The sequence below is a fragment of the Budorcas taxicolor genome, chromosome 2 (genome assembly GCF_023091745.1).
Source record: "Budorcas taxicolor isolate Tak-1 chromosome 2, Takin1.1, whole genome shotgun sequence".
In the NCBI taxonomy this organism is placed as follows: domain Eukaryota; kingdom Metazoa; phylum Chordata; class Mammalia; order Artiodactyla; family Bovidae; genus Budorcas; species Budorcas taxicolor.
Window position 1 is genome coordinate 159,861,661 of NC_068911.1, and position 14,397 is coordinate 159,876,057.

At 40.0% G+C, this 14,397-nt stretch overlaps 1 protein-coding gene across 1 annotated transcript in view; it reads right to left on the reverse strand.

The window, feature by feature from the left end:
• Positions 1-14,397, reverse strand: part of COL4A4 (collagen type IV alpha 4 chain) — a 131,727-nt gene that overhangs the window by 30,958 nt on the left and 86,372 nt on the right. Inside the window, exons 32-36 of the mRNA XM_052663458.1 lie at positions 13,642-13,823; positions 12,744-12,807; positions 9,429-9,503; positions 4,506-4,613; positions 3,573-3,680 (exon numbers count right to left, since the gene is read on the reverse strand). Coding sequence (XP_052519418.1) covers positions 3,573-3,680; positions 4,506-4,613; positions 9,429-9,503; positions 12,744-12,807; positions 13,642-13,823 — 537 coding nt within the window. The remainder of the gene's footprint in view (positions 1-3,572; positions 3,681-4,505; positions 4,614-9,428; positions 9,504-12,743; positions 12,808-13,641; positions 13,824-14,397) is intronic.

Below are 14,397 nucleotides of genomic sequence, written 5' to 3' on the forward strand. Positions count from 1 at the left end.
ATTGTAGACGTTTTCATTCCTAAGAATGTATTTCACTGTTTTGTGGATTAAGAAAAAAAAAAAAAAGACTGGTTGTTCACTGGGCTGTTTGTAGGGAAACACTGTCCCCACATGGCCAGGAAACATCACTGCAGCGTCCATCTGTACACTGGGGTGTACATTTGGCTCAATTTACTCATTTCCTCACTCCTCCTCTTAGCAAACTTGTTTCATAGCACCGAATTACGATGTCATTGGAGATAATTTTGTTATTCGATCAAACTCACTAGCTATCAGTTTTCTAATAACCTATCATACTGAAGCTATGTGGTAAGTGCAAACGAATTCAAGGAAAGGAAGCATCAACAATCACAACATGAGCCTTGTCATTTTAGTCAAGCTGAGTGTATAAAATGGCACCAGGGCTTCCCTGGTGACTCAGGTGGTAAAGAATCTGCCTGCAATGCAGTCTACCCGGGTTTGATCCCTGGGTTGGGAAGATCCCCTGGAGAAGGGAATGGCAACCCACTCCAGTATTCTGGCTTGGAGAAATCCATGGACAGAGGAGCCTGGTGAGCTACAGTCTATGGAGTTGCAAAGAGTCAGACACTACTTAGCGACTAACATTTTCCATTTTCAGGACACTTGAAAATCCTTGCCATTTTACTATAGTCGGAGGGTAGGAAGAAGTGGAGATTCCGTAGGAGTAAAACAATGGAAAACATTGTCTTCTGGTTCTTTACCAACTTAGTCTCTTAAACACTCAAAAAGGCACCAGAGAATACCCCAACAGAGTTGTAGGGTTTGTCAGAAACAGGAAACAGCCACAGTAATCAGAGAAACTCTCAAAATAACAAAATTATTTTGCTTGGAATCCTAAATTTACCACCAATCACTGCACTTCACATTACTAAAAAGGCCAGTGAAGAGGAAGAACAGTGCAAAGATATCTCTGTACTGATGATGAGAGCGTGCCCTGGTCTAGTTATTTGGCAGCATAGAAATACATAAGTGTATACCAGCTCTTCAAAATAAACAACTTCCCTCTATCTATCTGACAAATGAAGAGGTGAGAGTGTAGAAAAATGTTACTTGGATTTTCAAAATAATAAACTGAGTGAGCCCCAAAGAAGGGATTTCCAGTTCTTCTAAGAGGAAGTACTCTTTATTTTACCAAAATTTACTGTACTTATGAGACAACTAAGGACTTCTCAGGTGGTGCTACTGGTAAAGAACCTGCCTACCCAAGCAGGAGACCCAAGTTCCTGGGTTGAGAGATCCCCTGGAGAAGGGTAGTGAAATCCACTCCAGTGATCTTGCCTGGAAAGTCCCATGGACAGAGGAGCCTGGTGGGCTACAGTCCATGGGGTCGCAAAGACACATAACTGAAGTGTCTAAGCACACACACACACATAAGCCAAAAAACAGAAGTGGGAAGAAAAGGGAGGAAGGAGATGGAGGGGTCTTGGTTACAGAAATCTAACCAAGTAAGGCTTGACCCTTCAATTGTTGACTGAGGTGAAGACAGACTCTCAACTTCATAGCTACTCATTCAATTGTTCACTCTTCCATTTCTCCATTAATTAAATAATTAATTATATTTATTCACAAAAATAAATTTATAAATTGTAATTTTACTTTATAAATATATTTACATTTTTATTTATTTTTATAAATAAATACAATAAACCAACCAACAGACTTACTAGGAATCTACTTGTACCAAGGACATAAAACATAGTTCTTAAAATTAAAAAATCAAGCTACCATATGATTCTGCAATCCCACTCCTGAGCATACATCTGGAGAAAACCATAATTTGAAAAGACACATGCATCCCAGTGTTCACTGAAGCACTATTTACAATAGCCAAGACATGGAAGCAGCCAAATGTCCAGCAACAGATAAATGCATAAAGAAGATGTGCTATACATATATATAGTGAAATATTACTCTGCCATTAAAAAAGAATGAAATAATGCCATTGGCGGCAGCATGGATCGACCTAGAGAGTATCATATTAAGTGAAGTAAGCCAGACAGTGAAAGACAAATATTATATGATAATGCTTATATGTAGTAAAAAATAAATGATACAAAGGAACTTATATAGAAAACAGAAATAGAGGAGGGGACATATGTACACCTATGGCTGATTCATGTTGATGTATGGAAGAAACCAACACAACATTGGAAAGCAATTGTCCTCCAATTAAAAATAAATAATATTTTTAAAAAACAGAAATATAATATAGAAAACAAACTTATGGTTATAGAAAACAAACTCCAATTAAAAAAATAAATTTATATTAAAAAACAATAATGTCATAGGAGAAGTTTTAAAAAATTAAAAAATAAAAATGTAAAGAATAGATTATGTAGAAAATATTGACTGAGCTATTAAATGCTTAACTAGGAAAAAAAAGAAAACAATGGTTTCCAATGGAGAAATGGGGGGAGGGATAAATTAGGAGTTTGGGATTAACATATACACAATACTATATATAATATAATCAACAAGGACCTATGTATAGCACAGGAAGCTAATATCAATATTTTGTAATAACCTATATGGGAAAAGAATCTGAAAAAATAGATATATATGTATATATGATTGAATCACCTAAAACTAAGACAACACTGTAAATGAACTATAGTTCAATTCTTAAAAATGATTCTTGGTTTTTAAAGAAACTTATATTCTGGGATTTCCCTGGCAGTACAGTGGTTAGGACTCCATGCTTCCAATGCAAGGGGCAGGAGGTCGGTCCCTGGTTGGGGAACTAGGACCCCACATGCCTCATGGTGTGGGCAAAAAATTTACAAAGTTTTTTAAATAAAAAAAAATTGAACATTACATTCTGCTTGGTGAGAAAGACCTCTAAACAAAAATAAAAGTGGTACAACGTAAGTATTTTGCTAGAGGTATACAAAAAGTACCATGGAAAAAAAATTTTTTTCTACAATGAAAAAACGGACTGAAAAGGAATTAGTACCATTGATGAACGGAGGGGTATGAGATTTGTTTATATATATTCTATTCTACTCTATTCCACAAGACCTATATTATAACGAATCTTTTAAAGGGGTAAAAACTTAACCAGGACAAAAACATTTCTTCATCAAAGATAATGAACATGGGTTCCTCCTTCACCATAGCATCTTATTCTTTTCTCTTCCTTCTACTTTGCATAACTGGCAAATACACATTTAATATCTGTCTCCCCTTCTAAACTGTGAACTCCATGAAGGCAGGAACTGTGTCCGTTTTCTTCAACATTATGTGCCTAGTGTCTAACAGAGAAATCTAGGACACAAGAGCTTGACTCTGTGGGCTGAGAATAAATGCAAAGGCTCAAAAAATTATGGACAACAATGGGAGAAATGTCCTAAAAAATGAGCATCATTTTGGTAGAGCCAGTCAGGAGACCAGGCCAGTGCTACCTGAGTAAGAAAGAAAAGGAGGTATCCATGGGCATCCTGGGAAAAGGGGGGCCCCAGAGCATGTCCCTGGGGTACGAGACAGGCACTCTGAACTTGTGGGAGCATCACTGGCTAGAACTTTCTGAGGGGTCAGGGCTCCTTCCAACTTACCTTTTATTCCTGGAAGACCTGGTGCCCCTGGGTCCCCCACGATGCCTCTTGGTCCAGGATCCCCCACTTCTCCTGGGGGTCCCTGCAGCCCAGGCCCCCCTGGATTACCTGAGGACGACAGGGAGGTTTTTCAGGCATCCACCCCACTCCAGTACTCTTGCCTGGAAAATCCCATGGACTGAGGAGCCTGGTAGGCTGCAGTCCATGGGGTCGCGAAGAGTCAGACATGACTGAGCAACTTCACTTTCACTTTTCACTTTCATGCATTGGAGAAGGAAATGGCAACCCACTCCAGTGTTCTTGCCTGGAGAATCCCAGGGACGGGGGAGCCTGGTAGGCTGCCATCTACGGGGTCGCACGGAGTCGGACATGACTGAAGTGACTTAGCAGCAGCAGGTGATATACAAGTTTCATTAACTTGGGAGACCATCTATATTTTTAATACATGGGTCCCTGGGATATTGTTTTATTACTTTTTCTTCCTTAACCTCCTAGTTTTAACCTCAAAAGGAGAATATACACTTCAAATTAAAGTTGCCAATTTTGATTTGAAATTTTCACTTGATTCTGAATTGGCAGGAGGAGGAGCCGTTGAAATGTTGTGTTGAATGGGTGAGGTTTGTAGGCTAAAGAAGAGGAAACCAGCGTCCTGAATGGAAGAGGCCTCAGGGAAGGCTGGAGAGAAGCTTTTCTCGGTCAGCCCATCACTTTGCGCCTGGCATCCTCCTTGGATGAAGACAGGTCTGTCTTCATTTGTTCCCAGACCACCCCAGTGAGATCAGTCTATCTCCAACTTAGGGGTCAGGGATAGGTATGCTTAAGTGACTTGTCCAGAGTCACAGGTCTGGGAAATGGCAGAGCCAGCTCTGGACCAGTCTAAAAGACAAGAGCGAGATGAGTGCCCAGGAAGTCTCCGGGCGCCTTTCACGTTACCTGGACATCCTGTTGGTCCAGAGAAGCCAGGAAGTCCTGGCCTTCCGGGTGGTCCTCCAGGACCTTGAGCACCAGGCAAGCCCTGCTCTCCAGATGCTCCCAACTGTCCTAAAGAAAGAAGGATCCAACATCTGAGTAGTTGCAGTTGCTCTCCAAAGCAGTGAATCTATGAAACCTCCAATTTCAGCTCTTTCTTTTCTACTCTTACTTTTATATACATACAATTTTTCTATTGAAAAGATAACATATAGGAAAAATTTAAAACAAAACACCTATAATCCCACCAACTTAACACAGAATTTCATATGTATAACATTGTGCAAATAAGGCCTCCAATTTTATATTCTGATTTTTAATTAGCATTGTATCATAAGTAATCTTCCAAGCTTCATATCATTTTCCTAGTTATTGTTTTGAAACAACTGGCTGATAGCTTATTGAGTTAACCCTAATTAAATTAATTAACTAATTTTCTCTACTATTGGCCATCTGAGTTATTTCTAATTCTCACTGTTATGCATAATGATCTTTATATATTTTCAATCAATTTTTTTTCTCCTATTAAATAGTTTCCTTAGGAAAAATTCCTGGGAGTAGAATTTTTAGGTAAGAGAGTCTGATATTTTGGTTGTTTTTAATGCATTTTTAAGGGCTGAAGTATTTTAAAGTAAATCACAGACATCATGGAATTTCATCCCTAAATATCTCAGGAGGTATGTCTGAAAACATAAGAACATTTTCCTTTGTGGCCAAAATAACATCATCACAGCCAAGAAAATTAATCATGTTCAATACTCATTCCATGCTTGAGTTGCCTCAATTGTCCTCTTAATGTCCTTCACAGCTGGTTTGTCCTCACTGGGTCCCCTTCCAGAACCACATATTACATCTGGTGGATACATCTACTAGGTTAAAAAAAAAAAAATCGACCATGGTCCCCTTCTCAGGACAGTGACATGCTGAAGAGGAAGGCTCAGCTGCTTTTAGTGTTCAAGAACAGACCATTCAGCATTTGGTTCCTGAAAGAGGTTGCCTAGTGGTTTGGGATAAAGTCTTCATCAACTCACATCACCACACGTAACCCACCCACAGCCCTACAACTCCGAGAGCATAGCATATGCTCACTGGAGACTTTTTAGTTTTTGGATTTGTTTTCTTGCTAATCTAGTAAGAATGAAATGATACTTCAGACTCTAAGTCATATTTGATTACTAGGAAAGTTGACTTCGCCACGTATTTATTCATTATCTATGCCTGTAATATAATTTATATTTATAGAATAAACCAATAGTCTGTGCCAAAATTCATCAGTTGAATCTGCAAATAAATTACATGGTATTGTATTTACAAACCCATGGAGGTCATAGTCACTATTTTAAAACACAAGAAACAGCCTGTGTTAGTCTATACTTGTTCCTGATCAAATTTAAGATCTATGAGCTTCACTGTGTGTTGCTTTATTTATTCTGAAAATATCCCTGCAGTAAAGGTGTTAGTTGTATTAGTTGCTCAGTCGTGTCCAACTCTCTGCGACTATAGCCTGTCAGGCTTCTCTCATGAAATTCTCTAGGCAAGAATACTGGAGTGGGTTGCTATTTCCTTCTCCATGGGATCTTCCTGACCTAGGTATCAAACCCAGGTCTTTTGCATTGTGGGGAGATTCTTTACCATCTGAGGGCAGCATTTTTCTATTTGCAAATGAAAGTTGTTCAGTCGCTAAGTCATGTCCGACTCTTTTGCAACCCCATGAACTACAGCCTGCCAGGGTTCCTCTGTCCATGGGATTTCCCAGGCAAGAATACTGAGTGGGTTACCATTTCCTTCTCCAGGGAAATATTCCCTACCCAGGGATCGAACCCATGTCTCCTGCACTGGCGAGCAGATTCTTTACCACTGAGCCACCAGGGAAGCCCTTTTGCAAATGAAAAAACTGAACTATTAAAGGCTTGCCTCTCCAATCACAGTTGTATTAAGAACAGAACTTCTGAGTTAATCTCTACTGTATTTGCTCTCTGAAACAAAGGAAGGGGAAGTAGAACTGAGCCCAGTACAATCATATAAAGTCCCCTGAGACAGGCTGCAGGTCCATGCCTTCTTGTTAGGCTTGTTCAAATTCAATCCAGCTTTTTTTCCCATCAATGAAAATTGCATGTTTAGGTAAACTCTGTGCTAGTACATAAAGTATGATGTAACTTTAAAAATTTAAGCAAAAGCTATGGCATTTGGGAAAGGGAATGATTTAAATGGTGATAACCAGAGGACACCAGGGAAATAACACCAAGGCAAATTTTCTTGAAAAAGTGAGCCTATACATAAAATAACTCTGCTTTATGATTTTTAACTTAAAATATTAGGTAATATAAAAGGTCTCCATTTTGGACTATTTTCAGCTCATGAAATCTTACTCTCTTAAAGGTTTTACATAAAAATAGCAGTAAGTGTGGAAAGATTTCTTCATGTTTTGCTGATGATGACAATGATGAATTTCACATTACATTTGTGTAGCACTTTTTGGTTTACTAATCGCTTTCAAGGAATCTCATTTGATCTTCAGAACAACCTGTATGTAATCTGCTGAAAGCCAGTTTACAGATGAGCAAACAGCTCAGAGATGATAAGCAACTGGCCCAAGACCACATGTTCAGTGGTAATGGAGGGTGACTGAACCAGTGATTTTCCTTTCTGAGACTTCATTCTGGTCCTTTTTATGAACCCCTACAATGCTAATCTCAAAGCTATTTTCCCCTCCAAATGTACACACATAAGCTATACATCTCAGTTAAAATTATATTATCTAAATCTATTTGACATGCCAGAGGTAAAAGACCCAAAGGGAAGGGAATGGAAAAGGAAGTTTTTGCCAGAGTAATGGCTTGTTCTTCCATTAGATTTCCATTTTAGCAATTTATGGTATAAAAACAAAATTTAATTCATTCTTATTGTAAATATGGCTTCCCTGTGCCTATAATTTTTTGAATTGCGGAGGTGGACTGAGGAGCCTGGAGGGCTGCTGCCCATAGGGTCGCACAGAGTTGGACACAACTGAAACGACTTAGCATGCATGCATGCATTGGAGAAGGAAATGGCAATCCACTCCAGCACTCTTGCCTGGAGAATCCCAGGGAGAGGGGAGCCTGGTGGGCTGCCGTCTATGGGGTCGCACAGAGTCGCACACGACTGAAGTGACTTAGCAGCAGCAGCAGCAGCAGCAGCATAGAGTGTAAATGGCTTCCCTTGCAGCTCAGATGGTAAAGAATCTATCTGCAATGCAGGAGATGTGGGTTTGATCCTTGGGTCAGAAAGACCCCCTGGAGAAGGGAATGGCTACCCAGTCGAGTATTCTTGCCTGGAAAAACTCCATGGACAAAGGAGCCTGGTGGGCTGTATAAGTACTTGGGGTCAGAAAGGGTCGGACACGATTGAGCGACTAACACACACACATAGCGTGTAAAGACAACTGAAACTCTATAAAATGTCTAAAGTTAAAAAACAATTTTTTTTTATTCTTTAAAATAAATAAATACATAAGTGAAACAAAAACAAAGAAATAAAAATTCCCACAATAGGTCTGGCTCAGATAGTCTGTCATATGGAATGAAACATGACCATCACCAAAGAGAATTTGAAGATAAAGCATGAAACTATTAATACAAGATATTTAATTTACAAGTGCATGGTCAGTCATGTCCGACTCTTTGTGACCACACGGACTGTAGCCCACCAGGCTCCTCTGTCCACAGGGTTCTCCAGGCAAGAATACTGGAGTGGGCTGCTATTTCCTCTTCCGGGGATCTTTCCAATCCAGGGATTGAACTTGTGTTTCCTGTGTCTCCTGCATTTGCAGGCAAATTCTTTACCACCGAGCCACCTGGGGAGGCCTTAATTTACAAGGTGCTCATCTAACTGTAAACCTGGTCTCTAACCTGTCCACTAACAGCTTAACAGCACTGGGCATCACTGATTGAACCAATTACCTGTGGAGAAACAAACATTCTTTCCTGGCAGTGGATATCCCTGTAGACACCTTTGTACATCTGTCTGATTATTGACTTCAGCTGTATTCCAACACGAGGAATTAGTAAAAGGCTATGTGTATTTTGTCAGCTGTGGGTCATCTACCGTAGGCAACCTCAGCCTCTATGGAAAGTAAGTACTCACTGGAACACTGTCATCTGTTCTGAGGGATTACACATCAACTGTTGCTGATAAACAGAGTACTGTTTCCAAAGACTTGTGGATGATGAAGCTTTACCTTTTTTTTTTTTTTTGGCTTGGATTTTAGTAAATTGATACACAGGAAATGCAGTATTCTATATTATATCTCAGCAACAGCAGCCCTCAGGGCATTCACCTATGCTTTTCTGAGCAGAAAAGAAAGGGTTGGAATGAAAACCTGCCACTGTAGTCAGTTGAGTGGTTCTTGCTTAATTATCATTTTTAATTACAGAGATTGCAAAAGGGTCCAGATTTTCATTTTTGACCCTGGGAAGTGTGTTGTTAACATCCCAGGTCATGGGACCCATGATGGCAAGAAGATGGAGAGTCTCTGGTGTTCTCCTAGATCAGTGGTTATACACAAGTTTTCTGTTTATTTTTTTTTTAAGTTTTATTTATTTATTTGGCTGTGTCAGGCCTTTGTTGTAGTGTACAGGCGTCTCTAGTTGTGGCACGTGGATATACTCACCCCACGGCATCTCTGATCTTAGTTCCCTACCGGGGATTGAACCCTTAGAAGGCAGATTCTTAACCACTGGAGCACCAGGGAAGTCCCTATACATAGTCCTTCTGATACGTATCTTAATGAGTAAAGAGGGGAGAAAATACTGATATAATCATTCCCAACTAGGAGGATGAAGTAATTGTTCCAGTTTTCAAAACACACTTACTCTTTTTTGTTTGAATAAGAAAATGATGGGTCTGTACCTGGATATCCAGGGCTACCTGGCTCACCCTTTGGACCAGGTAGGCCAAACTGACTTGCAGATTCCCCTTTGTATCCTGTAAGTGATAAAATACACACATTATTTAAGAGAGTTTATATTTCTTCTTCCAAGTGACATAATAACGTTCACGTATTTGTGTCTTTATAGTCTTATCTTTAATGTTCCAGGAAAGGATTTTTTTGAAAAATGCTTTTTTTCCCCCTACATAAGAACATAGAGGATGCAAGGTGAGATTTAAGAACACATGTAAGAACACAGATGCAAGGTGTGATTTAAACACACACACATACACACACATATGTTTATAGTTCATGACAGTCACAAGAAATAAGATTGTTTATTCTTAAGCTTATTCTTAATAAACTTAAATTTTTAATTTTCTAAAGTAGTTTCAAATTTAGATGTCTATTTAAATTACTTGGCTTTGAGTAACTATATCCTCACACTGTTTTTCAGGAAGAGAAAGCAGAAATTGTTACTGTTTCGGCTACCGCAATCACATTTCAAGCTCTCTACAAGGAAGCTCAACTCAGTGTTCTTGTACAAAAAAATCACAAAAAGTCATCTTATTGATGACTTCACAAGGCACATTCAAAGGCCATCGTAGGCAGTGATTCTCATAGTCCCACAGAGCTGTTCCACACTGCTGCTGTGTTCTTTCAGACACAAAGACCCATTAATACATTATAGCTGAGAGTCAATTAAGAAGACGCTTACTCCTTGGAAGGAAATTTATGATCAACCTAGACAGCATATTAAAAAGCAGAGACATTACTTTGTCAACAAAGGTCCATCTAGTCAAGGCTATGGTTTTCCCAGTAGTCATGAATGGGTGTGAGAGTTGGACTATAAAGAAAGTTGAGCGCCAAAGAATTGATGCTTTTGAACTGTGGTGTTGGAGAAGACTCTTGAGAGTCCCTTGGACTGCAAGGAGATCCAACCAGTCCATCCGAAAGGAGATCAGTCCTGGGTGTTCATTGGAAAGACTGATGCTGAAGCTGAAACTCCAATACTTTGGCCACCTGATGTGAAGAGCTGACTCATTTGAAAAGACCCTGATGCTGGGAAAGATTGAAGGCAGGAGGAGAAGGGGACAACAGAAGATGAGATGGTTGGATGGCATCATTGACTCAATGGACATGAGTTTGAGTAAACTCCAGGAGTTGGTGATGGATAGGGAGGCCTGGTGTGCTGTGGTCCATGGGGCAGCAAAGAGTCGGACACAGCTGAGAGACTGAACTGAACTGAGAGCCAGTTATAAACGGATGATTCAAGATGGTGGAGCAGGGAAGGGCAAAATAATTGATGTGGTTGTAAGAGAAGAAAAGAGCTAATTAGGCATATGTTGTAGCACCTGCCCACCAACACCCCTTTAAAGGGGTCCCACCCACACCTTAGAGAAGGTTCTCTTCCACCTGACCCTACTCATCACTGGGGTTAGTCATTTGAAGGGTACAAATCTGGTCCATCCCAGGTCAGCCAGTCTTTGAGAAATTATAATAAAAAGTAAAAATTTGAGGTCTTTGTCTATTGAGGCAGAAATCAAAAGCATTTTCATGATGGAGGTTGGTTATCACAATGTCCTGATACAGATCACGTTCAAGTGCATTCCAAACATCCAGAGAGACCCAGAAAGGATACTGAATACAGAGTGATAAAGCTGGTTGTAGTCAGATAAGTGAGAACTCAGACCATGGAGACAAGTCTCCAGAGAAAAAACTATGGATTGCCCAAGGGGTAGGTTCCATCAGACTGTGATCCAGCAGAACTATAGCTCTTACTTCTGGGCTACATGAGACGGCTTTTACTTCAGTACCTTCATTGTACTTCATTTTCTGGAAAAGATGGCCAAATGCAAGGAGGAGGGAAATGAGAAGAACTAGGTTTGTCCTTTGAGAGAGCCGAACATCTATAATAAATGCATAGATGAGTAGAAGAGATGAGGAGTGTGTTTTGAGCACTGAAGCTATACAATGTCAAAATCCAATATGAAAACTTTCCTATTTGTAAGTATTTCTGAAGAGGAGAGCTAAATTATTCTTTCTGAATAAGTAAGGTTGCACAGTTCATTTTTTTCATATAACAATTATCCCATTATTTATGGAGTGTCTCTCAAAGTAAAAAGCATGTTTCACTGGTAGTAAGGGAGAAGATTTTTAGGCAGGTCACTGATTACTGTTTCATATTTTAGAGTTATTTATTTTAACCTATATTAAAATAAAACATAACTGTACATCAAGCCTATAAATTCACAGATAGTGAGGGTAAGGCTAAGGTTAAAAAGGTGACTCATTTTAAAGTAGATTTAAAGAAAAATATTAACCCAATGGTACACAAAAATAGGAAAAATATTAAAGCTTGTGTGTAAACATTGCAATTTAAGATAGCCTGATTTTTGTTTGTTTGTTTAATCTGCATAATGAGTTAATGAAACCTCTTTTTGCAAGGACATTTTTAACCTGGGGTTATTCCTATTTTCCTGGAAACCTGATAAAGGTAGACTGTAAGTTGACATGATAAAGGTAGAATGACAAGGCAACATCGTCCCTGGCATAAATTAAACTAAGGCCTGTGAGGCCAAATGCAGCCTGCAGACTTCTGTAAATAAAGTTTTATTGGAACATAGCTATACCCCCTTTGTTTTCATGCTGCTTTCATGCTTGCTGTGTTTTCATGTACTGTTGTTGCAGCAGAGATCACACAGCTAAAGATATTTATGATCCGGCCCTCTGTAAAAAATGCATTTGCTGACCTTTGGCTGGTGGTAAAAAACCCCAACTGCAAATTACACTTGGCCCAGGAATTCTTAGTGAGCTATTAACACTTGGTGAGAAGCCATGGCTTTGGCTTTCTCTGTCTACCATGACTGTTGGAACCCAGCCCCTAAAAGCTGTACCTATGCAGTTTTTAGAAGAGATACTGGTTCCTCTGGGGCACGGGACATGGGCCACCAATGTGGCCCTGTCTCATTGCACCTGAGCTGTCACTTACGGAGCTGCAGTCACTAGAACGTGTGAGGACTCCTACCAAGCACGCAGACATGTTTTCAACACAGTACCATTGGATCTGAATATACACAGATTGGATCTATATATTCCATTGGATATATACCATTGGATCTATATGTATACAGATGATTTAGGTCTTATCTTACTATCTAACAGAGTCTGCGAAGAACTCTGTAAGTGTTGCAGCTTGTATACTTTGCTTTTCATGCCAAAGGTACTTGCTTACAATGTTACAAACATCCAGGACTATGAGCTTGGTGGGTGGCTGCTGTATTTCCAAACCATACCTTTAGGTCCTCTTGTACCATCAATTCCTGAAGGTCCTGGGCACCCTGGAGAACCTGGCTCACCCTGATAGTTTAATGAAACAGAAGTAAGACTTTAACTGAATTTCAAATACAAATGACACACTCTTGACATAACCCAGTTATCATTTTCTATAACAAATTTGGCTTTTATAATTTGCTGTGGTAAATAAAATTGGAAATGCATTGCAAGCATATCACTGCATGCATCTAGTTTGTAAACAGTTGACAAAATGCTTCCAGAAGTAGTGATACCAACAGGAGGTATCCAGTTCTCTATATTCGATTGTAAAACAGTAATTGCATCACATCATTTGAACTTTAAGTTTTGAATGAATGAACTGATACCAAATAAAATATTATTTTAAAGCTTTTAAAATCCATTTTACTCCAAACAATGAGTAGCAGAGTATGCTATACATTTTCCAGAAGTTGTAAGTTAGGCTCCTACAGTTGTACTTCTGGGATATTCGGCTCATGACTGTAAAGATAAAAAATATTTGAAACAAAATCTATGATATCTGCCATTGGATAGGAAGGCTTTGAAAGCAGAATTTGGGTCCTTTTTCACATGACTCTTTAATCTGGTGAACCAGCCGTCCTGAGGCAAGTCTTTATGAAGCTGTTTAAACGAAGGAGGGTTAGTATGCAGAGTAAGTGACTTGATCATCTGTGTCACTGGAACCAGGTGTGAGCACTGGCCAGAAATTAGTTACAGCATGGCCTTCCAGAGTCTCCATTCTTCTCTCGACCAACTTCTTACATTCTAAAAGCTGTTGAAAGGACCCTGCCATACACTGGCAAAGTAAGATGCCTAACGGGCATCCCCAGGGCAGAAAGGTTTTATTTTTTCTTTCCTTCCAAAACAGCAGCTGCTTACCTGGTCACCCGGAAATCCTGGAAAACCAATGATCCCTCTCAGCCCAGGTGAGCCTGGAGGGCCTGGGGGTCCAGGAAGCCCTGGCTGCCCATTTCTTCCGGGCTCCCCAGGGTGAAATCCAGGTGGTCCATAGCTTCCTGGCTCTCCTCTCCTTCCTTGCATCCCAGGATGACCTTTATCACCTGATGGAGTTGGAAGAGTTACAGACCTCTTGGAGGAAATTTTAGGCTGGGCAATAGTTAGGCTACAGGCTTTTGGTCCTACTTACAGGAGATGAGGGCTTCCCTGATGGCTCAGATGGTAAAGAATCTGGCTGCAGTGTGGGAGACCGGGGTTTGATCCCTGTGTTGGGAAGATCCCCTGGAGGAGGGCATGGCAACCCACGCCAGTATTCTTGCCTGGAGAATCCCCATGGATAGAGGAGCCTGGCAGGGTGTAGCCCATGGGGTGGCAAAGAGTCGGACACAACTGATTGACTAAGCATATAGGAGATGAAGCCATGTCCTAGGAATTAATAATACTAATTCCTGCCCTAAACCACATCACAAAGGTTTCTGGCTTCTGTGATCTCACTGTAAAAAGGATTCCTCCATAAACAGACACAGGGCTATCCAAGAGAAGGATGCTTTATTTATTCCAGCATCACTTGCTTTATTATAACACGCTTATTTTACAGATGAGGAAGGGCTCACCCAGAGAAGTTAAAACATTCATCCTCTAAAAACTAGTTAAAGAAAGAACCCAGATCTCATGAAG